Source organism: Setaria italica, chromosome V, assembly GCF_000263155.2.
Source record: "Setaria italica strain Yugu1 chromosome V, Setaria_italica_v2.0, whole genome shotgun sequence".
NCBI classification, from domain to species: Eukaryota; Viridiplantae; Streptophyta; class Magnoliopsida; order Poales; family Poaceae; genus Setaria; species Setaria italica.
In genome coordinates this window covers 36774834-36800701 of record NC_028454.1, presented here as the reverse complement: position 1 = coordinate 36800701, position 25868 = coordinate 36774834, and the positions used below count along the sequence as shown (strand labels likewise).

General features: G+C 48.6%; 5 protein-coding genes across 5 annotated transcripts; all 5 read left to right on the top strand.

Annotated features, from left to right (window-relative positions):
* The first annotated feature begins 6437 nt into the window (after nt 1-6437).
* On the top strand, nt 6438-7317 carry LOC101768574. The gene has a single exon (XM_004972118.2). The coding sequence runs from the start codon at nt 6449-6451 to the stop codon at nt 6899-6901; it is 453 nt and encodes a 150-aa protein (XP_004972175.2). The 5' UTR covers nt 6438-6448; the 3' UTR covers nt 6902-7317.
* A 1401-nt stretch (nt 7318-8718) lies between these two features.
* Nucleotides 8719-9430, top strand: LOC101769094. Its single transcript, XM_004969886.4, has one exon. The coding sequence runs from the start codon at nt 8771-8773 to the stop codon at nt 9176-9178; it is 408 nt and encodes a 135-aa protein (XP_004969943.1). The 5' UTR covers nt 8719-8770; the 3' UTR covers nt 9179-9430.
* Nucleotides 9431-11055: 1625 nt separating this feature from the next.
* On the top strand, nt 11056-12645 carry LOC101768689. Its single transcript, XM_004969885.2, has one exon. The coding sequence runs from the start codon at nt 11090-11092 to the stop codon at nt 12215-12217; it is 1128 nt and encodes a 375-aa protein (XP_004969942.1). The 5' UTR covers nt 11056-11089; the 3' UTR covers nt 12218-12645.
* A 2759-nt stretch (nt 12646-15404) lies between these two features.
* LOC101768167 (early nodulin-like protein 1) lies at nt 15405-16179 on the top strand. The gene is made up of 3 exons (XM_004972117.1): nt 15405-15594; nt 15671-16001; nt 16068-16179. Exons 1-3 carry the CDS (start codon nt 15405-15407, stop codon nt 16177-16179), a joined length of 633 nt encoding a protein of 210 aa, XP_004972174.1.
* A 1183-nt stretch (nt 16180-17362) lies between these two features.
* Nucleotides 17363-25829, top strand: LOC101768287 (remodeling and spacing factor 1). Its single transcript, XM_004969884.3, has 13 exons — nt 17363-17517; nt 18679-19980; nt 20852-21017; nt 21109-21232; nt 21328-21440; nt 21525-21684; nt 21780-22138; nt 22433-22702; nt 22835-22924; nt 23030-23281; nt 23388-23675; nt 23808-23897; nt 23964-25829. Exons 2-13 carry the CDS (start codon nt 18869-18871, stop codon nt 25488-25490), a joined length of 4551 nt encoding a protein of 1516 aa, XP_004969941.1. The 5' UTR covers nt 17363-17517; nt 18679-18868; the 3' UTR covers nt 25491-25829.
* Nucleotides 25830-25868: the final 39 nt, after the last annotated feature.

Genomic DNA, 25868 nt, shown 5'->3' with positions numbered 1-25868 from the left:
TGTTGGTACGGCCGATACCCTGGTTTTATGGGTAGCCGATGTTCAACAATAGATCGATCTAATCCGGGCATCTCGTGATACTCCCACGCAAAACAATCCTTGAATTCTCTTAATAAATTTGTCAATTTACACTTGTACTCTGGATCTTAATTTGCACTAATAAAAGTCGGCCTTGGTTTGGTTCCGTCACCTAAATCTACCATCTCTAATGAGTCGGCCGACGTGAATCCGTGTCCCAGCTTCCCGTCTTCTCGGGTGAACTGATCCATTTATTGCGCTTCTTCGGAGCCGACTGCTCGGATCGGCTGTAGGCCAAAATCGGTGACCTTCAGGAAATCGGTTTCCCACACCCTACCTGATATGCACCTGACAGTTTCGCAGCTCCATTGTTGTGCGTCGGCTGCTGCGATGCTGTACGCGGAGTCGGCTTTGACCACCTCGATGTTATCGCCGACCCATTGTACAAGGCATTGATGCATAGTTGACGGGATGCAGCAGTTTGCGTGTATCCAGTCTCGGCCGAGAAGCATATTATAGGACCCTTTGCCATTAATGACGAAAAATGTGGTAGGAAGGGTCTTACTGCCGATGGTGAGGTCGACGCAGAGGGCACCGCGAGCGTTTGACACCTTGCCTTCGAAGTCCTTGAGCATCATGTCCGTCCTGGTCAGGTCGTCGTCGCTCTTTCCCAGCTTTCGGAGTACGGCATATGGCATGATGTTGACGGCAGCTCCCCCGTCGACCATCAATTTAGTGAGGGGGCGACCGTCAACATGTCCTTTAAGGAACAACGCCTTCATATGTTGTCGTTCGTCGTCTTCGGGCTTTTCGAACGTGGCCATCATCGGTTCTAAAGTCAACCGTGCTGTTTGTTCCTCTATCGCCGACACATCCAGTTGGTCGGCAGGGGTCATAAACTCCATCGGCAAAATGAAAACCATACCGATTTCGGCTGCCGATTCGTCGCCCGCCGACTCGTCGTTGCCCTTGTCGTTTCTTTTGGGGCGCCACACCCGAGGCCTTTCTTGCTTTTTGTCCATTGCGCCCTCTTCTTCTTGCTGCTCCCATTGGCGGAGGCGTTGGACTCTTCGTTTTTGTGATTTGGTTAAACCATCGGGACACCATCTGGGGTTTATTGGCCTCCCTTCTTTCCTGGCGCGTTCCCATTCTGGCTCACGTCCTAACGGGTTCTCGTCTGATACCCGAGCATCGGCCATATCTTGGAGCCGACTGTGAACGCTGGCTTTGCTATTTGATTGATCGTGTTGATCGGTCCTGCCCCCCTGCCTATTATAGCTTCTACCTTCTGACCGATCATATCGGTCACTTCTGCCCCCCAGCCGATCACGCATGGAAGGGCGCTGATCATCTGGGTTACGCTGATTCCTGCTGATCGGTTCTGGCCTTCCGTCTCTGGAGCGAGACCTTGTGAACGGCCGATTGCGATAAGGACCGTTGCACTCTGGGCAAGTATCGGCTGATGGAAGTCTGAGGTTATTTTCCCAACAATGGATGAAGAATGGGCATCTCCAGTGTTCCTCGTGCCGACGCATTGCTTCCTCACGGGACCTCGACCGTTCATGTTGGCGTTGGTATTTTTGGAGCAGGAACTGGGAAGTAATGCGTGGTCCTTCTGGCTCCCCGTCGTCGGCCTCCATCCGTCGCTTTCCCTTGATGTCTTCAGACGTGACTTGATTCCTGGGATCGACAGCGCCACTCCTTTTTGCCGATTCGGATGTCAGCACTTTTGTTTGGAGGGGGTTCTTACCCGTATCCACCATGTTAGTAGGAAAAGGATGCTGATCAATCTTCATTGGTTTGGCCGGTTTTGCCGGCACTTCAAACTTGAGTCTGCCCTGCTCAATGGCCGACTGTATTTGTTGTCTGAAGATTTTGCACTCATTGGTATCATGCGACGTGGCATTGTGCCATTTGCAATACTTCATCTTCTTCAACTGTTCGGCAGAGGGTATCGTGTGGTAAGGCGAGAGCTTAATCTGTCCTTCCTGGAGTAGAAGGTCAAATATTTTGTCAGCTTTAGCAGTATCGAAACCGAATGCTTCCGGCTCCTTTTTGCCGAATGGGCATGATATTGGCTTCTTTCCCTTAATCCACTCTGCAAGTCCGATTTCAGCGTCTTCTTCATCCTCTACTTCTTCCAGGAATGCTACTTTCTTCTGGAAATTCCTCCTTGGATCAAATGGACGCACCTCCTGCCCAGACAATCGGTGGACAATCTGGCTCAGGCTCTCGAACTCTTGTGAAGCATATTTCTCCTTAATGTGTGGTAGCAGACCTTGGAAAGCTATATCGGCCAGCTGTGCATCGGTTAGAGCCAGGGAGTAGCATTTGTTTCTGATTTCCCGAAACCTCTGTATGTACGAGGGTATCGGCTCATCACTTCGTTGCCGGAGGCTAGTTAAATCAGACAACTTCATTTCGTGGACTCCAGCATAGAAGTATTTGTGGAACTGCTTCTCTAGATCAGCCCATGTGATAATCGAGTTTGGTGGCAAAGTGGTGAACCATTGAAAAGCCGATCCAGATAAGGATGACGAGAACAACCGTACCCGTAGGGCATCTTGCGCGGCTGCTTCTCCGCATTGGATGATGAATCTATTCACATGTTCCACGGTAGAAGTGTCATCCATTCCGGAAAATTTAGTGAAATCCGGAACTTTGTACCGATGGGGAAACGGCAACAAGTCATACGTAGATGGGTATGGTGTCCTGTTGGTATAAGTTTGCACCTTCGGCTTCAAGCCGAATTGTTCTTGCATTACCTCCGCGATTTGCGCCGTCCAATCCGGTTGTTGTTGGGGAATAATTGGCGGCGGAATCGGCACATGTTGATAAATCGGAGGTTGAATAAAAGGAGGTTGATGAAAGGGTGGTACCTGAGTATAAGCCGGCGGTGTAGTGAAGGACGGTTGCTTGTAGGCGCCACTCGTTTCATCATACAGCATGAGCTCTGACGTCTTGTTGACCTCCGGAGCGATAGGCTGGTATGGTGGTATGATCGGCCGAGTGGTCGTTTGGGAGGGTGTCTGGAACGGAGGATTTCCTTGGCTGACCGATTGATTCAAACCGGTCGTGTTTAAGGGTGCCCCCCAGGGTAAAGGGATGACTGGAGGGAGTGGTGCAGTAGATGGTTGGATGGAGCCGTATCCCAAAGGAGTTGATGACGTAGAAGCACCAGACCCCCCGACAGAGGATTGGATCGGCTGTGAAGCCTGATAAGCTTGATTTGGTGGAATCGGCTGAAAATACGTAGGCCCCCTGTACCCCTGTGGTATACCTCCGGCGAAGGAGTTGACAACAGCATTGTGCACCATGTTTGAAAGTACCGGGGACTGGTCGATGAAGGCGTGATGAAGAGATTGCTGAATCATATCGGACATTTTGTCCGAATCTTCTGAAATCGTGATCTGGCGGGGAGTAGGAAAAGGAGACTTTTTAATAGTTTCCCCGCTCCTGGAACGACTGAAGGATTTCAAGCAAGTTTTTCGGACTTGCTCCAAATACTGATTCAGATCCTCTTTTTGGTCGTCCTTTAGATCTGCTTCCGTCACTTCGATGACGTTATCTTCGGAGACTTCAGCGGCTTTCGACATGACAGCGGTTGTAATGGTCCCACCAGGCGTGCCAAAAGTGTGTTGGCGCTAGAAGTCGGTCAACCGAATCCCAGCGACCGACACACGACCCGGGAGAATCTGCTTAGCTCCTGTTCGGGTGAATGCCCTGGTGCGGTTCGCGCGGCGTGCCAGCCAATCTGACCTGTTAATTGGCAAGGAAGAATACGTATTAGATTCAATAACCGCGATCGGCTAAGTTTCCGATCGAGATAGCTTATCGGCAGATCGGCCGATTTACTGTAGTGATGAAATCGGCTATAAGACAGCACGATCCCTGTAGCCTCGTATTCAGATAAATATTAAAGCAATCGGTACAAAGCTTATGAAAACAGTACTAGGAGAAGATCTAATCGGCAACGAACGGATCTTAACAACAGAAAGTAATGAAAGCCGATACTACCGATTCCTAGCAGGATAACTGGTGATAAAAGCTAGAAAAACAGGTAAAAACCTATGAATCTAGTTGATATCGATAACTGGTGAATAAATCTAAACGAAACAACAGCGATGCGCCGGAAGTTAAAGCTTAGATATTACTCGATAAACGGAACTTACAGAATCGGCCGGAGATCAAGATGATGCAGCCCTACCAATCCGCACGAACTCGTGAGAAGGAAAAGTGATGGTGAAGTCGCCTGCTCGAAAGTAAGTATGAAGAATAAAGTAACTTGTTGTATTGATTGATTGTTGTGTTTACAGATTTACAAAGGTAGCTATTTATAGCCCCGTACAAATAATCTTTTTAACCGACTAGAACTCTATCTCTAATTCAAACAGAAAACAAATATCTACAAGCACAATCCGTGCTAAACCAAACTACCCCACGCTTCGTGGGCTGAACTCCACCTTATCCCTCCATCTTTCCGAGCCCATACAGGCCCACCTTAGTCCACCTTCCCGATCGGCCGATTTCTCATCAGCAAAGGATTGCCGATTGGGAACCTGGCGTATTCACCCTGAAGCGAGGTAAAAGCCACTTAACCGATTCCGCACTGTAGCACCTTTTGACCGATTCCCATCTGTACTCCTTCGATTTATTTCTTCCTTGGCCCCGATTCTACTGATGACGAAATCCGGCGTCAACAAAAACTCAGCGGGCTCTTGCTGCCGTCACTACCAGGATCGTTGCTGAACGCCGCCCCCGGTCGTCTTCGGCCAGTGAGGGTCCTCGTGGTGGTCATCTTGGGAAATGTCTTCTTCTGCGCCTGCCCTCGCTTCAATTTGTCCACCTCGCCCGGGTTGCTTAGGTCGTCATCTTGTGGCGGATGCTTTGCCGCCGTAGTTGATTATTGCTCCAGGTGGATGCTTTGCCGTGGATGCTTTGCCGTCGCGTTTGTGCTGGTTGGGTGGATGCTTTGTCACCGTTGTTGTGTTCGGGTGGATGCTCTGCCGCCGTGACCTTTAGCACCCTTGACGAGGTTGTATCTTTTAGCAGGTTCATGAGAGTGGTTGTGTCTGTGGGTTTGAGTGTGCTTTCTCCCTGTTATTTCGCGTCGTGTGGTGGTTGTTTGTATATTTCTTTAGTGTTTCTTTTTTTTTCTTTGTGCTCTCGTGCTGGTCAAGCTCTGCTTGGCTTTATCGAGACAGTTAATCTTGTTAATCGGAAGGTGCTTAGGCACTCTCGGGAAAAAAAAACATCAGCGTCCGGCGGGCGAACAACAAGCGCATCTACCAGCAGTGTGCTGTGTGCGTCCGCGCCGCGCGCACGGACAGCGGGGGGTTGCGGCAAGCAGCGGCCTTCGCGGTCGTGGCTGCGCCCATACCTCATGCATCCCCACGTGAGTGCGTGACCCACACCCAGCGGTGCCCCTGGCCGCCGCGAGCCCGCGACGATAGATGCATGAGCGCGCGGCGAGTGCACCATCACGAACTCCTGTCAAAATCGCGCTTGTGTCATTGTGTGGATTCAGAAAGGGCAAGGGGGGCGATCGTGCGGCGAGAACGAAATCGATCGATGCCGGCATTCGGTCAGTGTGGCCGCCGTTAACCGGTCGCGAACTGAAGGCCCGTGGGCCGCGTCGAAGGCAGGAGGAGGAGGTGGAGGAGGAGGAGGAGTGGGTGGATCTCTCTGTCTGTCTGCCTGCGTGGACGCTCCGTGTGGGCTAGTGTCGTCGTGAGGCCCATTAAGCTGTGCAGAACGATTCTCGTGGCCCGCGTAAGCTCGGAAATCCTATCTATCTTCCGGAAGATTGATAGGATTTCCGTAGGAGCTCCCGCGTAAGCTACGGTAGTTCCGTGCGAAAGGCCCGCATAGAGCCGACGTCACCATGACGGTTACACAGTTCGGTGTATATTCTCGAGAAAAAATGGATAATCTCCTCCGTTTCTCTCAAAACTGGCGACTTTGCGAATCTCATAACCCATAATGCCTAACCTAAATCGTGCACAGAAGACAGAACAAGAAAGCTTCCTCGCCTGTGCGATCAGTCGGACGTCCCAGAAGGAGCTGAGCAAGACGATGTGTCATCTGAAAAGGTTCTGGAGTCTGGACCACTAGCAGATTTCTGACGTAACGATGGCCTACCGATACCCTGCTTCACGTCAAGCCGGCAACCATGCCGGCGCCGCTTGGTTGTCATTTAGGCAATCTCAATTAAGCGCCCAGTAAAGTATCCCCCGCGTCACATGAGTTGCTATCTCGCCAAGATTCTAAAATCCGGACCGGGGGAAGAGTGGCCCCTACGTCACTTCGGGGCACAAGCAAAATGGCGCAACCCGCGGCGACGCGCTGGTGCACGCCCGCAGGGCAGGACGAATATAAAAAGTGGTCAGGCAGCCAGCAGCCCTGCTCCGTCTGCCTCCGAAGCTTGGAAATGGACGCCATGGATGAGTTCCAGGAAGCGGACATCCTGTGGCCAGACACCACGGAGGACGAGCAGGTGGTGCCCTTCGCGACCACGGACATGGTCATGGAGGAGCCGTACGGGGCCACGGCGTGCTCGGTGTCCGGCGTCGCGCCGGCGTTCGGGCGCCGCCGCTTCGAGGGGCTCTTCCTCCCCGGCGCCGCCGGCCCGTCGTCATCGGCCGGCGCGAGACCTGACGCGGACGACGACGAGGAGGAGTGGCAGGAGGCGGACGTGATGTGGCCGGACACTGTGGGCATCGTGCCGCGCGGGGGCGGGCGGGAATTGCTGTCGCCGTTTTCCGGCCGGCACGTGAGTCCTGCCGCCGCTAGGCGTGACCGGTGGAGGCCGGCCGCGTCGTCCCCCATCGACATACCCACCAACGTCGCCGCGCGTCGTCGCTTTAATTCGGGACGGCGATGATCGTGCCGCCGTTCGTAGAGAGTTTTGTGGAGGTGTTCTTCCGCGATCTTGGTCTTGTGTGGTGCAACTAGAAACCAGGACCGGGTCCGGGAGTAGAGCTGTGAAGAAATGCTGTGGCGTTCTAGGATCACGATCACCTGAACTACCGAACCCGCACAACATTTCGGCGTACATCATCAGTACATGTTATATTCTTTTGATCGATTTACAGTGGCGGAAAATCTTTTTTTCCCAATCTCAGTAATGAGCAGAGCTTATTTTGTAATTTTGGCGGCTGACGATGAATGATACTTGGATTTAGATTTAAGGACCTTATTTGTTTTCTATCTCCCCTTTTTATGAAACAGGAGAGATCTCTTTTGCATCATTGTAGAAAGATCAAAGAAAGAATAAGATATTTAGCCTATATTCTTGCCTTCCTCGGAGTCGTCAATGCAGGTGCATGCGCAAAAGGAGAATCAGGTTTAGCTTAATTCGTGCACATTTGCAGCTCACAAGTCTACAGCTGCTTCAAGCTAGCATCTTTTTTGTTCGAATGGATCGGAAAACTTTTTCTCCCCTTCCCCTGGGCGTGGCCGCCGATGATTAGGCTTCCTCCTGTTTATCATCTTAATTAATCTGCGGACCCTAGCTCAAAGCCTGGCCGTAGCGTTAATCCGGTCGACAGGAGTTAGGACTGTCCCTGTAAGACATTTCGTCCATTCCTCTCCTCTTCGTGGATTCCACAAATAATCCACGCTAGCGCAGATATTTTACGCGTCTTCGCCAGCCGGGTCACTTGAAATCCAATAGTCATGAGATTGGGCACTACTTGGTACTGCACTTGGTCTGAGTAGCCCTGTCAAAAGAATTGACTGCTTATAAGCCGGCTGAAAAACTGAAACGGCTGATTTATTATGAGAGGAAAATACTGTTTAGTGGCTGATAAGCCGGCTGAATAAACTAAAGCGAACGGGTCCGGCACTACTTGGTACTGCACTTGGTCTGAGTAGCACGACAGTATGCGGCAATCCAGTTCAATTGGGCCAGCTAGAGCCAGTCGTCCTGTCGCTTGTACCGAATTTCTCGCGAGACCGTCGAGTCTCTGGCACTGAAACGCATACTTGCCGACCGAATTGTGGCGTGCGACGCCCATGCCAGTACTAGCGTGACTTGCCGGTTTGGTCATAGCGTGATTCGCACTACCGCGCACAGTTGCAGGGATTAGGGAGCGGCGCGCCGCCCCGGCGAACAATTGCACGCCAAGCACAGTCGCTTCCGTCCCCGTCAAGAGGCGATGCCGATTCGATCAGTAGATTAATCTGTGCCCCCCGTGGCACGGCAGCGATGCATGATTGCGCCATCATTGGCAGGCGCTTATCAAAGCTTTCCATGGGCCGTTTCACGCTTTCAGCTTCGCCGGCCTTTTGCTGACGGAAATGTGCCTGCAACATGATCGGCATGAGTATCAGATACTAGCAGCCTGAATGTCTGATGATCCGATCGGCTTCTGGGTTCCACGCGTTTCTACATCGATCAAGTCCTCTGATCCTGACAAACGAAAGGTACTCCTCCTGCATATGGACAAGGGCGACGTCAGGTTACGCAAGGCACCGGCCAGACGGTCTCCGTCCGAGCCTGCACCGTCACGAAACCGTGAGCGAGCCACAAGCGCCGCCCGATGCGTGCAGTCCACTCCCCATTCCCCCCACCGCCGCATCCGCATGACGCCATGCGTGCGTGGCTGGCCCTTTCTCCAGCGGCCCACTAGGCCCCCGGCGCTTATAAATCCGGCACCGCACGCGAACGAACACTACAGTACTACACTACTACAGGCGGCAGTTGCTGGCTGAGTGGCCGTGTGCATAGCCACGACCACGACTGCGAGGCATGGAGATGGAGTTGCAGGAAGCCGACGTCCTGTGGCCGGACGCTGCCCACCACCGCCGCCACCAGCACCTCGCCGCAGACCCGCACCCATCGCACGCCGCGGCCGTCCGCCGGCAGTCGCCTCCCGTGCGCATCCCCGCGATGCCGGCGGCGGAGGCGCGCCCGACGCGCAGCTACGACGACGAGGACGACGATGGCATGATCGTGAGAAGACTAGCCTCATCAGGCGCGGAGGCGGGGATCGTGCCGCCGCACGTCCTGGCCGCGAGGCGGTGCCCGGACGAGCCGAGGGTGGCCTCGTCGGTGTGCGTGGGGCACGGGCGCACGCTCAAGGGCCGCGACCTCCGCGCCGTCCGCAACGCGGTGCTCCACATGACCGGGTTCCTCAGCAGCTCCGACAAGTACTGATTAGGCTACCGTAGCAGATCGATTGAGCAGCGCGGCGGCAATAGATCATAAAGCAGCATGTTGGATTGTACACCTCATCTCCATTCTTGTTGCTAGATGCGGTTGAGATTGTAAGGTACATCCATAGTTCCGTAGAGCGAAATCCCTCCTAGATGCATTGCACTGGGGACATGCTAAATTCGTACCTGCGGGCGTAATTTATCGTAGAATTCTGCAAAATTATCGCAGAATGGAAGTATATGTCGACTTCATGCTTGCAAATCAAGACATGATGGGGGATTGCGGTGTACTCGATCGAGTTGATCAGTGTCAAGCATACGGAATTGCGGAGTCGTCTAGACTTTATCCACACCGCAAAATTACGCTACGACTGTGATGTGATCCACCTTGTTAACTCTGTCGTCGCAGTACTTGTCAGATCAAACGAAAGCGATCGATACTGAAGATGCATGGAGCGACAAAAACGGCAGGTGCTTTCTGGCTCACGAAGAATGCAACAAAAGGTGACTCGTCAGGTCGGATGGTATGATGCATGGACCATGAAGTTAAAAGTGTAAAACCGCACACAGAGAGCGAACGAAAACCTTTGGCCGGTTTCGCGTTCCCGATTTGTTTTTCTCGTACGAGCTCCTTTTAAAGCAAGCACGCACCATTGGCGGTTTGCACGCGTGTACACCCTCTGTATGTGCCTATCTCTTTCAGAGATGACGCGGCATCACTGGAGATCAGAGGGGCCCGTCCAGACAAGGCAGGCACTTCAGAGACAGGATGTGGACGGCATGGGGTAAGATAGGGTGAGCCCTCCTGGGCAGCAGCTGGTTAGTGGACGAGACAGTGTGCTGATTAGATGCTAATCCGTGGGCTGGACAGAGCATAGATTATGATTGCATCAGATCTGACCTGTTCTGATTCTTATCTGCAAGAAAAATCATCTCATTCCATGTCCTATCATGTCCGGATGCAATGATGCAGTGGAAATATTTTGGACAATTGGACGGTCAATATAGCTTATTGATAAAAGTGTATGTCGTGATGGTGGTCGCTGACCTGCGGATGTTCCCTATCGTTATCGTTGTGGATTGCTCACTGCCATCCCATCAATTTACCTCTCGTCCAGGCCTTGGCGGTCGGCTGCATGGACTTGGTTTTAGAGGTCTTAGCGAGCTTTGCCCGGCATTCGCCGGTACCGACAACGGTTGCGTTCCTTTAACGTAACTCACCTCACTGGGGACGTTATTACGGTTACCAAATCCATTTGGTTTTGCCAAGTGAAGACTTGGTCTGTCCTCTGTGGACAGACGGACGATGGTGCCGTTGGCGTCGCTCCCCCTTGAAGGCATCGTTTTGCATGATATTTTCGTTCTACCTCCGCTGGCTCTGGGTTGTTAGGCAATCGGTGATTGACGTGCGTTTATGGTGTCCTTATCTTCTGCAGATTCCAGGTGTTTTAGTTTGTGTTTAGTGTGGTGGTGGTGTTGTGGTTCCTTTTTTGTTGTTATTGTATTTCTGGTGTTGGTTGTAGGTGATAGTTCTTTTAATCTACGTTTTAGGTTTTTTTAATGAAAAATATGCTATGAATGTCTTAAAAAAATCTCAGGAGGGAGCGAAATGGAACTGAGTGCTGCTTCTATGACATAAGGAGGAGAGCAATTTCATTCGGTACCAACGCGTGTCAAGGTGAAGGAGATGTGAGAGGGTCGGGCCGTAGTTTATTTGCTAGGACCACAAATGTCCAAGCCATGCCAATAAGAGAATTCACATATATGTTGGCCCATCATCCATCATAGGCCTCTTTTCAGGCCTGGTTTGCCAAATCCAGATTCAGCCCATACTCCGGCCTTTCAGCTCATCACTTCCTCGTTCGTCGAGCCCGAAGATGCGAACCAACTGGCTTGTCCCCGTCGAGATCTCATGCCACTCGTGCTGCCCGATTCACCATCCCCGCCGCTGCAGAGAAACAAGCAGCCGGCGAAGCAGATGAGCGGGACGAGTGCTGCCTCGCACCGGCCGAGCAAGCCGTATCCACCGCCCCACGCTCCGAGACGGTTAGCTCTGAATCTGACCACTCCCCTCGTGTCGCTGGCTCTGCTCTTGCTCGCCGCCGCCGCCTTGTTCCTCTACTCCCAGACCGCCGCCCGACCGTACGAGTCCCGAGGGGAGGTGCCGTCCCTCTCCTCCCCGACTGTGGAGATCTTCGACGGCGCGCGCGCCATCTGGGAGCTCCCCGCTGCGGCGCCGGCGAGGGCAGTCCTCTTCGTCGCCCACGGCTGCAGCTGCCGACCGGAGAACTTCTGGCCACCGTCCCCGCGCTGCCCGGGGTGCGTTGGACTGCCGGAAGACGTCGCCATCACGGACCTCGCTCTGCGGAGGCGGTTCGCGGTCCTGGCCGTTGGGAGCGCCGGGGAGTGCTGGTCGCTGAGAAAGGAGGTCAACGGCGCCAAGCGGGTGATCCAGTCCTGGGCTGCCAAGAACGGACTCGAAGGCCTGCCGGTTGTCGCCCTCGGCGCTTCCTCTGGCGGGTACTTCGTCTCCAGGCTCGCGGCCAAGATGAGCCTCGCTGCCGTCGTGATTATGATCGCCGAGGGCGCGTTCGGCGGGGCAGCTGGCGCGCCGGCGGCGGTATACCCGCCCACGATGTTCATCCACATGCCGAAAGACAGGCGGAGGGCGGCGCTGTTGGAGAGGAATTCGAAGATGCTGATGAAGAATGGCGTTGAGGTGAAGGAGCTCCAGAGCCTTGAGCTCCCTTTGACGCCGACGCTGCTGTCGGAGAGGATAACTGGGCTGGACCGCGTGCTATCAGAAAAGATCTGGACGGCGTTCAGGGAGGAAGGATTTGTTGATGATGAAGGGTATATGAAGGAGGATGGCCGGGCAACGCCATGGAAGGATGCATTGGTGAAGAGGGGGTTCTGGAAGGAGGTGTCTCCTTTGGCTGACCACATCCAGGAGGAGCTGAATCTTGCATATGGGTACCATGAGATGACGAGCTTGCACGCTGATGAGATGTTCAATTGGATTGAGAAGCACTTGAAATGAAGAGGCTATGTTGTTCATTTCAGCATTGTGCAGCTTTGTACAAAATTAAACGGGTTGGATGAAGAGGAAGCTGCACTGCTGCTCAGGAGTTATTGCTTCACGAATCAGTGAATTGAGAAGACACGTGCAAGATATTTGTTCAAAATTCCTGGTAGACTAACCTGATGATGTGAAATATCAAATATGTACAATTGTACATTGCTTTCAGCTGGCTCTTGTGCAACGAATGGGTGAAAAGAAGTATACACAGAGATAGTTCAGTGAGATTTTTCTCTGACCTGTAATGTTACTCTTTGTTCATCAAGATAAGGTTTTTCTTATTTGTCTCTGAATCATCACACTCGGGATCTTGATCTTTGTTGTATGATATGATCCTGCTAGCTACTAATAACATTTTGACCGGTGGAATGGAACTTGTTTGAATCTTAGGATGACAGTAGGACCCTTCTTCAGAAGCTTGTGTGCTATTGTCTCTAATAGTCCAAATAAACGTGCACCGTTCATTTCATTTTGCTCTAACACTGGAGATATATGTGCCTACGAAATTTGGAGATACTACAAGGTTACCAATGTCCACCTGATCTCTGGGTTGATATCTTTTGTTCATTTTCAGAGCCTCCTCTGTGCTTTCGGACAGGTAGGAGGTCAAGATGTCTACTGGGAAGAACCTCTCTGCAATCTGTTCATGAGGGTAGCTGAAACAGTTCTATATTCTGGCCCTTGCTTCTGTACAAATGTGAGACTCGGTTCCAGAATAAAGAGCATCTTCATGTTTGCATTCTACAAGGGAGTAATTACTAATTTAGCTTCCCCATCAGTTTATATAATTGTACTTTGCAAACATCAAATATTTAAGAGTTAAATGCGTCATTAGTATATAAACTTGCCAAGTGGGTGCGATTAGGTGCATCATCTCTCAAACTGTTCATTTAAGAACAACAACTTGAGAAAAGGTGGATACGGATGGATCACTGGGACGACACGTGGGAAAAAATGCCACGTAGGCAGCTTACGTGTTAGCTAATTTTTTTAAAATGTCCTTGCTATCATGTGTTAGCTAATACTCGTATTTCAGCTACCAAAGTTGGTTTTGCAAGGTTAACTTACTTCTATCATGATGGTCACCAAGTTTTCAGTATCTTCTGTAGGATCACTATGTCCTGGTTGCAAACTTTCATCAAAGCTAGCGCTATGTCACGACTGATTAAGTTGAAGAAGAGAAGTGGATTCCTAGACGATCTAATCGACGCTGATTTAAATATGTTGCGTGTCAGGCTATAATAGAATGTAGATGTGAGTCGAGACCATTGGGCAGTGCACACGAGATGACATATAGAGCAGTGCTCTATTCTGAACCTGGAACTGAATTTCGAGGCTAAAAGTAATTGCAGGAACATAATCTGAAAACAAATGCGACTCAAATAAATGCTAGAATTAGCAAGGACTTTTCTAAAAAAACATTCCATATAAGTTGTCTACGTGGCATTTTTTTTGCCCACGTATTGTTCCGGTAACCCATATGCACCCACTTGCTAAGTTGTTGTTTCCAAATGAACAATTTGAAAGATGATCTACCTAAGCGCACCCACTCACCAAGTTTATATACTAATGATACATTTAACTCAATATTTAATGTATCTCCTTGTGTATACGTTTCATCCCATGAGTATTTGTTTGTCTGATCAGCAGTTCATTCAGCCATTTGTCTAGAATAGCCTCCCAGTCCCAGATTAGCATATATTGTCTACCACGGTAAACTTTTATGGTATGCTCTGATCTGCATTGCTGCAACACAATGGGCTTATGGGCAAGCAAAACCAAATGATATATGGCATCTTATACCAATTTTGGAAACTTGAAGACAAGTCAAACAACCATACTAAGTTGATGAGTGTATGGTGCGTGTTGATGCTCCAATCCAACTGGCTGGTTTTATTTTTTCATTGGTTGTATCGCCTAGTCTGGATTCATCTTCTTTTTAATATAATCGGCAACTCTCGTTCGTTAAAAAAAAGTTGGACAGCCATACATTGATTACCGATATACATATGGGTTTATACTTATGGTTTCTGGTTGCAGTCGCAATATAGTACGACTCACACTTACCACACTTGTGTTTCAAACAAAACTGAAGACATAATGGTTTGCATAAGACATGTTATAATTATTAGTTATAATATAGTAGCATATCCTATCTGCTACATCCGGAAGGACGAAGGCACGAAGCCGAAGGTATCCTAGTAATCCGTCCATCCTAAAATGTAATGCACGGTTTTGACTCGCGTCCAACATCAAATCATTAATATCTTATATACACTATAATATATAGAACTACAAAATTGAGATCATATGGAAGTGTCTTCAAATGCAAATCCAATGTGTAAGTTAGAGTATTGGTCAAATATTAAAATATTTGAATCTTGGGTTGAGTATGTGCCTTACATCTTTTAGATGGAAAGAGTAGTATTGTAGTGCCCGCAAGTTGATCACCGCAATTTTTGCTAACAGTGGATGTACACGAAATTTTGAGTTTAGCTTCTACGGAAGATGAACTCGAAATTTCCGAATGCTACTCACCAACTTCAGTGTCAGTTAGTTTCTCCTGGCAGATGTCTGCATGTTTGACTTGCTTGAAATTTGATCCGCAGCGACACATGACCTTTATTCTTAGCAAATAAATGCCACATTAAAGCATGAATAACATGTAGAAGTATGGTTTGCTTCGAGATATACGGATCCATATGCTAGAACTTTAATGTGCATTTCTTCAAGTCAGAAAAATGGACCCAGCAGATATATAGAGATGGTCGTGGAAGCGAAACTGCCTTCCTCGGATTCCCCGCGTCTGCCGGGTGCCGCCGTGCCGGCCGCCCGCCGCAGGCGCGCATGACATCGAAGACCCGAGCAAGAAGATGGATGGGGATCGATCAATTCGGCCCGCGAAGCGGTGGGACTCCCGCTGCTGGCTGCAGAGTCATAGCCATGCATCCCTCCGGGGCCTCCACCTGTGACCTGCCGCGGTCAGCAACCGTATCTCTCCGCCTCCGCGCGCACCGCTGGCCGCTCGCCTATATAAACGACCAGCTCCAATCCTTTGCTGCCGTATATACCATCTCTCGATCGGCGCCCCTCCTCTAGCTCTAGCTGCAAGAACTTGCCGGCCAATCGAGGGACGGGGAGCCAAGCCATGGCGGCTTCCAAGGCGTGGTCATCGGCGGGGGCGTGGCTCGCGATCGCCGTGGGCTTGGCGGCCGTGGTCTCCTCGTCGGAGGCGTACGTCTTCTACGCCGGCGGCCGCGACGGCTGGGTCCTCGACCCCACCGAGAGCTACAACCACTGGGCCGGCCGCAACCGGTTCCAAGTGAACGACACCATCGGTAACTGCGCACCCGAATACACGATGAATCGGTTAAGTTCGAAACTAACACGACGTGCGCGTGTCTTGGCTCGCAGTGTTCACGCACGAGGAGGGCGTCAGCTCGGTGCTGCTGGTGACCGAGGAGGACTTCGACACGTGCAACACGCGCAGCCCGGTCCAGCGGCTCGAAGCCGTCGGCGGCAGCGGCAGCGGCAGCAGCTCGGTGTTCAGGTTCGACCGGTCGGGCCCGTTCTTCTTCATCAGCAGCGACGAGGACCGGTGCCAGAAGGGCCAGAAGCTGTACATCATCGTGATGGCGCCTCGCCCGCCCGTGGCCATGGCCCCGGCGCTCGGCCCTTCACAGTGGACGGCGTTCCCGCCGGCGGGCGCTACCGCGCCCCCGCCGCTGTGGGCGTCGGCGCCCGAGTACGCGCATGCTCCGGGGATGAGCCCGTTAGGTACCTCTGGCCACGACGGGACGTCGCTCAGTAGCTTGCTGGGGGCGCCACCGCCGACGGCCGGCGCGTCACGGTCGGTCGGCGATGCGATCGTCGGCTCTGTGGTTGGGGTTGTAGGGGCTCTGGTGCTATGTACTATGCTGTAGAAACCTGAGGATGTTTCGCCTGTATCGTTCGTTTCACTTCCATCTCTGCACGGTTGTCGTGTCGTTCGGTGGACTGCGGGATGGTTACTTAGCAGTTTGTGTTAGTATGAGACAGAATAAATCGTAGCTAGTCAAATGTTCATGTACAAGGTAACATGATACAATACTGGGCCATTGAGCGCACCAGTGTGTGTGTGGAATCAAATGATAGATATAATATCTTCGACGCCGGTGAAACGAGGCATTTGATGCTGAAAGCCTCCAGGTTCCCTTATCCCCTCCGCGCTCGCCTCCATGGATCCATGCTCCCTTTGCAGCGTTTGCCTGCCACCGCCGCAAACGGAGATGGAGAAGAACAAAAACTAGGATATACTCCATCCATTTCAAAGGAATACGTTGGTATATGACGGTGCCAGTGCTAGGTCGCTGGTTCACACAACACCAAATCCTCTAATAGCTGCCATGTGGGCTCGATAATGATCAGGCCCACACATGATAGTTACTGAGTCTCTTTCTTTATAGTAACTGCAGAGGAAGCTCATCCGCCAGCTGACCGATAGATCATCCAAATTTCTCTGACTTTACTCAGAGACTCATCCATTTACATGGAGAGAGAGAGGGAGCGTGTTCTTTTACCTAAGATCAAGTAGAATATGACCTAGGCTGTCTGCGTTGAGCGCCACTCAGATTGGTGATAAATTGGAGAGAGAGAGAGAGGAGGGGAACGAGGAGAAAATTCCACTATAAGTATATATCCAACTGAAACTCAAACTCTAATAAATTTAGTGAAAAATAAGAGGGGAGAGATGGACTATATATTAGTTCCTGTTTGAGTTTTTAACTTTTTCATAATGAAATGTTTGAGTTTTTAACTTTTTCATAATGAAAAGTTTCTATGTAGCTCAAACAAACAGCGAACTTTCCGTGCAGTTTTTGAAAAGTCAGAAACTTTTTATATGGAAAGTTGAAAAAACTTAATTTTCTGAGAAGATTCTGAACTTCTCATGGCTTTTGAGCGTAGAAAAATAAACACATACCGTAAAATAAACTACAGAAACTTCCCTTAGACTCGTGCACTGGTTGTCCGTGGCGGGACCGCGGGAGCGGTTGGGGGCCTTTGCCTATCTAACGACGGGCTTGACGAGTACCCGCCGATCCCAGCCCAAGTGCCCAACAACCGCTTTACCCCCGATGAGGCGATAAGCAAGAACAGTAGCAAGCGAGGGCATCGAGCTGACCGTCAGACCATCGCATTTTCTCGACGCCTGACAGCACGAGCTGTCCATCGGAAGCTGCGACATCGCAGGGAAGGAGACTCGCGGTACCATCCGCGGCGAGGTGAGTGCCCGCCCCGCCCCAGCGCCTCCTCCTTCACCGCTCCAATATCCCGCGCGCGTGCGCTCCACACCGTCGTGACCTCCGCCTCCACCCTTGTCCAGCGCCCCGCGCGGCCTGAGTCACCGTCAGCTCGAGCTTGCCTAGGACCTGCGCCTTCTCTCTCTCTCGGTCTCGGGCTCTCGGCCTTCCTTTCCTAGCGGCGACAGCAGGGCGAGTTGCGCTGCCCGCCAGTTCTTCGTCGTGCGACGGGCGCTTCGCCGGCGACGAGCATCCGACAGGGGTATGCCCGCCCATTCCCCTCCCTTCCCGTCCTTCTGCGCGAAATCGAACACCCAAACCCCTAACGTATGGTATTTGTATTCGGATCTGACCATGATTTCACCTACTAAATTCGATTGTTCTTCGCAAGAATACTGCGTCCGCCCCTGCTTCCCCATCACACTCCCGAGCCCCCACCTGCAAGCCCAAATTGCAGAGTAGAAGGCGGTGACTTCAGGGTGCTCCAGATCTCTAGGTGGGGGAGTAGCTAAGCTGGTTCGTTTTGGTCAGCTGTGCAAAACTTGGAATAGGGAGGGGGAGTGGGGGGGGGTGTTGTCTTACTTCTTATAATAGCGCAGCATAAAAATCATCCTGGCAATGTATGGTGTGCCATGCATCAACTTTAATGTATAAAGATCATCCAAGTAAAACGGTGACATGTTGCATGCTGATGGACTATTTATACCAAACCTCTAATGTACAAGTACAATAACTATTCTGATCAAGAAATGGAGCTGGCTTGTCTTTCAACTGAGTTTTCCTTATATTAGCATCTTGTATTGGCGACATAAAGAATGCAACATATCACACTGATATGATATTGAGATGAGTGTATACAGCTGCTGTGCTTCATATATTTAGTTTGAAACCGACTTGTATATTTATGGGTTGCATTGACCATTTGTTGAATCCCACGATCCCTTGCATTCCTACATTGTTTTTTCCTCGACTCAAATAAGTTTAAGTTGAACTCTTATGTAAGCCATTGGGGGGGGGGGGGGGGGAGGATAGGTCTTTTCTAAGAAATTACCGAGAACATATGCATTAACACATTGACAGTTACTTTTTAATAATTTTTGGCATTGTCAATACACATATTCATGGGTTTTTTTATTCCTGCAGGTCCTGGCACATTTATTTTGGCTGGATAGACTTAGCTTGTTTACTAAGGCTTCCTGGAGATTCCAATGTCCTAGCAGTTGCCGTGGATGATGTTCATTTGTGTTCATTTACTTACGGTCTTGTTCAGGGCAATGGCAACATTAGGAACAATTGAGCCTCTGCATGCGAGTGACCTGTAAGGACAGGAAAAATGGTAAGGAAAGGCTCAGAAGTGTCAGCAAGTAAAAGCTATCCCTTGAGATCCTCGCATAGTAGCGGCAGAGTTCTTCGCTCTGCTTTGACCAAGGATAATAAGGCATGTAGTGATCCTCAAAATGATAGTGCTGCAGCCCAATCAGCTGTGAAAAAAAGAAAAAATGGCAGCCCGTCGGTTAGCCCCAACAACAGTGTCAGGATGCTTCGCTCTGCGTCAAAAAATAAGAATGATGCATGTAGCGAGCCTTTAAATGACAAGACCACTGCTAAGCCAGCTGCAAAGAAAAGAAAAAATGCCAGTCCCTTGCAGGTGGGAAGTCCCAGCAACACCGTCAGGGTGCTTCGCTCTGCGTTAAAAAATAAGGACGAGGCATGTAGCGAGCGTACAACTAACAGGACCGCTGGTGATCCAGCTGCAAATAAAAGAAAAAATGTCAGTCCCTCAAAGCTGGGAAGTCCCGGTAGCAGTGCCAGGGTTCTTCGATCTGCCTCAAAATATAAGGATGAGACATGTACGGAGCCTTCTGTTGAACCAGCTGCAGATAGGAAGAAAATTGCCAGTCCTTCTAAGGTGGGAAGTCCCAATGACACTGTCAGAGTGCTTCGCTCTGCCTTAAAGAATAAGAACGAGGCATGTACTGAACCTCTAAATGATAGCATTGTTGGTCAACCAACTGCAAAAAGAAGAAAAAGTGGCAGTCCGTTGAAGATGGCAAGCCCTTTTAGCAGTGCTAGGGTGCTTCGCTCTACCTCAGAAAGGAAGAACGAGGCATTCAATGAGATTTCAAATGATAATACTGCTGCTCAACCTGCTTCAGGGAAAAGAAAAGGTAGGACACCTTTAAAGACAGATAGCCCGAAGATTGGTGTCAGGGTGCTTCGCTCTGCCTCAGGAAAGAAGAATGAGGCATGTAGTGAGCCTGTAAATGATAGTACCTCTGCTCAAACAGCAGTGAGAAAAAGAAAAAGTTGCCGACCCTCGAAGGATCGCAGTCCCAAGAAGGACTATGTAAAAATTTGTCAAAGAGTTAGATATATATTGAATCGAATGAACTATCAACAAAGCTTTATTCAGGCTTATGCCAGTGAAGGTTGGAAAGGTCAAAGGTTTGTCATTCAAATTATTATGTTTCATATCACTTGCTCCAGTCCATCTCATGCATTTTTCTACTTGTTTCACTCTAAAAAGGATGAATTAGTTGGTAGTAGGTATATGCATTGTGCACAATATCTTCATATACTTTTTTTTTCTCGAACACGCAGGAGAGCTGCGTATCATTATGTTAAGAAGAAAAGGGAGGGGTTTTGAGTCCCGTACAGCACCACACACACACCCTTCACATCATACAAAGAGCACTCTCTCGCCTTATTACAATAGAAAGACCTTGACCACTAACAAAACTTACTCAATGGGTGGGTGGCACTAGAGCGAGGAGATGAGAGATTCCTTGAGCTCCGGCCATGCTCCAAAGGTGAAGCTCCTCCCTAACTGATACCAGGACTCCGTTTATGCTAGGCTGAATCCCATCAAACACACATCTGTTACGATGGTTCCACACACACTGACCAAGCTCCCAAGGTGATGATATAATTAAGCCCCTTTCTTGTCTGACCATCCACTCTATTATTCGTGTTAGCCCAACAACCATCGAAAGAGATATCTTCTGGCTGGGGTGAGAGGGCCTGCAGGCAATATCTTCATATACTAAGTGTCAAGTTGGTTTTCCTTTTCATTTGTAACTGTTATGCAATATGTACTGAAAATTTTTAGTATGATTGTGTGGCAAATAGAACATATCTTGAATTTTGGTTACATACTGGCTGCATTCCATGTTCCACATTTGTCTAAAATGATTTACGCAATGTCTTGCGTTGTTCCTCATCGTTCACATTCCACCATGCATTTCTTTAATTTAATCAATAATTTCTAATTGTGCATTTTCTTCATGCGTTGTGTTGGTGATACATGACTACACAGTTTGGAAAAAATAAGACCAGAGAAGGAGCTTGAACGAGCCAAAGCAGAAATCCTACAATGCAAGCTAAGAATCCGGGAAGCTTTTCGGAATATGGACCTTGTTTTATCCGAAGGGAAGCTTGAAGAATCTTTGTTTGATTCTGCAGGAGAAATTTCCAGTGAAGATGTAGGCAGTTGCATTTTATTCTTGATATCTCTTGCTTTCTTATTTACCCTGGTTTTCAAACTAGGCAGAGATAATTTGTTTCAACTTTCAGATTTTTTGTGCCATATGTGGTTCAAAGGATGTGACTTTACAAAATGACATCATTCTTTGTGATGGAGCCTGTGACAGAGGGTTCCACCAGAACTGTTTGAAGCCTCCCTTGCTAACTGAAGATAGTAATATCCATTACTAATCCATCCTCCTTTGGTATCCTTATATTGCCAAATCATCATTGCATTTGTTTCTCATTTGTAATCGTTTTTGTTTGTAGTACCTCCGGGTGATGAAGGATGGCTGTGCCCTGCATGCGTGTGCAAAGCAGACTCTATAGATGCACTTAATGAACTCCAAGGAAGCAAACTCTCTATTCATGACTCGTGGGAGGTAAAAACCTACAAACTACCTGTACAGCAGAGATAAATGAGGCTAGATTACATTCCAACAAGACACTACTTTTAATCACTGCAGAAAGTTTTCCCTGAGGCAGCTTCACTTGCAAATGGTTCTAAACAAGTTGTTGCTTCCGATCTGCCACCCGATCATATAGAGGACAGTGATTACAACCCTGCATTGGCTGAAGAGGACATGATGAATGAAGACAGGTTTTCTGCAGAGGATGATCGCAAAGGTCAGATTCTGATGTCTCATATTTCATCACCTTGTTTGAGCATTCTGAACCTTTTAAAAACAAAATGTTTGCTACTTCCAATAATGCAAGTACAGGGGATGACCTTGGTTTGCCTTCGGAGGACTCAGAGGACGATGACTTTGATCCAGCAGGTCCAGATTCTAGTGAAGACCAAAAATATGAATTGAACTCAGAAGAATCAGATTTCACATCCGACTCTGATGATTTTTGTGCTGAGATTGCTAAATCTTGCGGCCAGGATGAAGTCTCAGCATCTCCATTATTAGATGTGTTAAACAGTACTGGTAGAATGAAAATCAGGGCTGTTGGTAACCAGTCAAATGAAGAAATATCCAATCATGCATTTATAGACATGGAGCTAGAGCAAGGCACGGTGCTACCAATTTCAAGTAGGCGGCAGGTTGAACGGTTGGATTACAAAAAACTATACAATGTATGCCATCTCTCTCGCATCTTTCGCCTACCATTAGTACATGTTTTCTGTATCCAGTGTTTCCTACCTCTTGTGTTTGCTCCTAACCCTAAAACCCTTAGAAATAGTAATATAGTAATAATAACATTCAATAGAAGAATAATTTTCTTGGTCAATGACCATCTCAATTTCATCTTTTAGTGAATCAATCAGTGCACAACTTCTACTGAAACCACATTACACACTAAAGAAAATTATTGCATGCATGGCCTGGCCTTACTTCTTTCTTCAATTATTTCATGCGGCAATATAAAGGAGGCATATGGAAAAGAATCATCTAAATCAAGTGATGATGAAGAGTGGTCTGGAAAAGAACTATTAGAAGGCAGCGAAACAGATTCACTTGGTGAGCAACTTCAGCCTGCAAAACGGTGCTCTAGAAGAGCACCAGCAGGGCAACAGAATAATGAACATACACCACAGAGGGAGCGGCTTCGTGGTTCTGAAAGTGAGCAGCAAACTGAAGTTCTTCGCTCCAATGGCAGCAGTAGCACTGGACGGAAGTTTGGTCCTATAGTAACCCAGGTATAGATATTTAAATATCTCCTTTGGTTTAGCTATCTAGATTTTTCCCCACGCTACTTTGTGTTGACTAGTTGAACAAATTGATTGTAACTTAAGATCAATTATGGCATTGACACTAGATTTCTGTTACAGAAATTGAAGGTACATTTTGAGAAAGATCCATATCCTGGTCGCGTGACAAAAGAAAATCTGGCACAAGAACTAGGATTGACATTCAATCAGGTACTGACTTCTGCATTTGTTCTTCCTCCTGCAAGAACTTCCTGCTGTTTTCTTGTTGGAGTTGTAGTTATGTTTCTCCTGCCTTAATAGTGTTTCTATTAACAGGTCTGCAGATGGTTCTCTAGTACTCGTCATTATTCAAGGGTTGCTTCTGCCAAGAACGAAAAGCATCAGGACAACCATACTAGTGAGAATAATGACAGCACAAATGCGGATAGCATGCAAACCCATGCTGGGGTGATGGAAAAGTTGACTGCGGATAGAAGTGTCATTGTTCCTGAAAAACCGACGATGCAGAATAATCTTAACCAATGTAACAAAGAAGATATGCCACTTTCTGGAACAGAAATTGAGATGGTAGGTTTCAATAGTGCCTGTATTCATTTCTGAAACTAGAAAAGGAACTGTTGCTTGCATGCCTTGGCTTATTCATATCTCATCATTTTTATGTGCTATACTTAAGGAGTCGTATGGGCAAGAATCATCAGACTCGAGTGATGAAGAGTGGTCTGCATTTAGCACACCACGGAAGTCAAGATTACAAGACAATGAAACAGCATCACCTGTTGAGTCACTTCTCCCTCCAAAACGGTGTTCTAGAAGAACACCAGCTAGAGAGCAGAATAATGAACATACTCCTCAGAGTGAGCAGCTTACAGGTTCTGCAAGTGAGCATCGAACTGAAGTTCTTTGCTCCAATAGCAGCAGTAGCAAAGCCTCCAAACATCATTTTGGTCCTATAGTTAGTCAGGTATAAAATACAGCTCTCCTTTTGGTTTAGTTAGTTATCCATTTTTTTCTCGAAACTACTTTGCACTAACAAATTGGTCCAATTAATTGTAATCTAATACAGATACATCATTGACACTGCTTATTTCTGCAGAAGCTGAAGGCACATTTTGAAAAAGATCCATATCCTAGTCGTGCAACAAAAGAGAGTCTGGCACAAGAGCTAGGACTGACATTTAATCAGGTGAGATCTTTGTGATGCATGCTTATTGTATTGTTTCTGTTGTCTTATTATAGTTTCTGTTAACAGGTCAGTAAATGGTTTTCTGCTACTCGTTATTATTCAAGAGGTGCTGCTGCCAAGAATAAAAAACATCCGGGGAAAAATACTACAGAGAATGATAATAGCTTATCCTTTGATGGTGTTGAAGTAAGAGAACCCAATATCGTGTTGATGGAAAAACCGGCTGCAGATATAAATGACACGATTTCTGAAAAATTGATGATCCAAATTAATCTCAATGAAGATATTGAAGAAGATATCCCACCCAGTCAATATACCAGGTGTGAAGAGAGAGCTACTATGACTCCCACTGCCATCTCAACGGAAGTTGGCCCGCCGGGATATGGGCCTGGAGAAAACTTTCTTCAGGTCAGTTCAAGGAATACTAGCTGTGAGCAGAATGTGATAATGACTCCTCCTGCCATCTTAAGAGAAGTTGGTCCACCAGGATATGTGCGTGGAGAAAACCAGGGCAATAATGCTCCAAGGAATATGAGCTGCGAGCAAGGAGTGTTTACGAGTCCTACAACTATCACAAGAGAAATCGGTCCTCCAGGATATGGGCCTGAAGAAAACCAAGGCAGTGGCATTTCGTGGAATATGAGCTGCGAGCAAGGAGTGTTTATGAGTTCTCCGACCATATCAAGAGAAGCCGGTCCACCAGGATATGGATCTCGAGAAAACCAGGGCAGTGGCACTTCGTGGAATACAAGCTGTGAGCAGGGAATGTTTATTAATCCTGCAACCATCTCAAGAGAAGCTGGTCCGCCAGGATATGGGCCTGGAGAAAAGCACGGTAATGGCACTTCACCGAATACGAGCTGCGAGTTGAGGATGTTTACAAGTCCTACGACCATCTCCAGAGAGGTCGGCCTGCCAGGGAATGAACCTGGAGAAGACCAGGACAATGGCACTTCATGGAATATGAGCTACAAGAAGGGAGTATTTCCCACAGCCATAGAAGTTGTTCCTCCAGGATTTGGGCCTGGAGAAAACCAGGACTATGGCACTGCACGGAATATAAGGTGTGAGCAGAGAATGTATACGAGTCCTACGACCATTCCCAGAGAAGTCGGACTGCCAGGATATGGGGGAGAAAATCAGAGCAATGGTGCTTCTTGGAGTACGTGTTATGAGCAGGGAGTGTTTACAAGTCCTACGGCCATCTCAAGAGAAATTGGTCCTCCAGGATATGGGCCTGGAGAAAATCAGGGCAATATTACCCTGTGGACTACAAGCTGCAAGCAGAGAATGTTTGCTAATCATACGACCGTCTCCAGCGAAGGTGGTCCGCCAGGATATAGCATTATAGAAAACCAGGGAACTGGTGGTTCAAGGAATATAGACTTGGAGCAGAGAGCAGTTGTGACTCCTGGCACCATCTCAAGAGAAGTCTTTCCACCAGGATACGGGCCTGGAGAAAACCAGGACAGTGGCGCTTCAGGGAATGTCGGGAGCCCACAAGGTAGGTCTGCACAGAAGGTCGAATTTTCAGATGAGGCTCGGAAGAAGGCTATACAGCGGGAGCTGAGGAGGAGACAGAAGTTCAGGTGATCCTCATGGTGTGAACAATCTGATGCAGTGCAACAAATTTTGACCCCGAATCACTTAAGACTGCAGATCCTGTCTTGCTGGCTAAATGAGTGACGACCTTGGCTGTTGAGAAGCAAAACCCTTGTTGATGTTGTTGTAGCAGTTGCGTGCGTTCCTCTTTAGAGACTTGCTTTGGCATGTCAAGAATTTCTTATGTGAACCTGAAGTATTTAAACGTGCTGTAAATCTATGCAGTTTCCTCTGTTGTACCACGGCTGTCATGTTATCTGGGTTGACCAGCAATTTGACATTGCTGGAAGGGTCAAATAATGCTTTCTGTTTCAGAAATTCACCATTGCATTTGCATCTTTGTGAGGATTATGATTTATGAAGTCATGA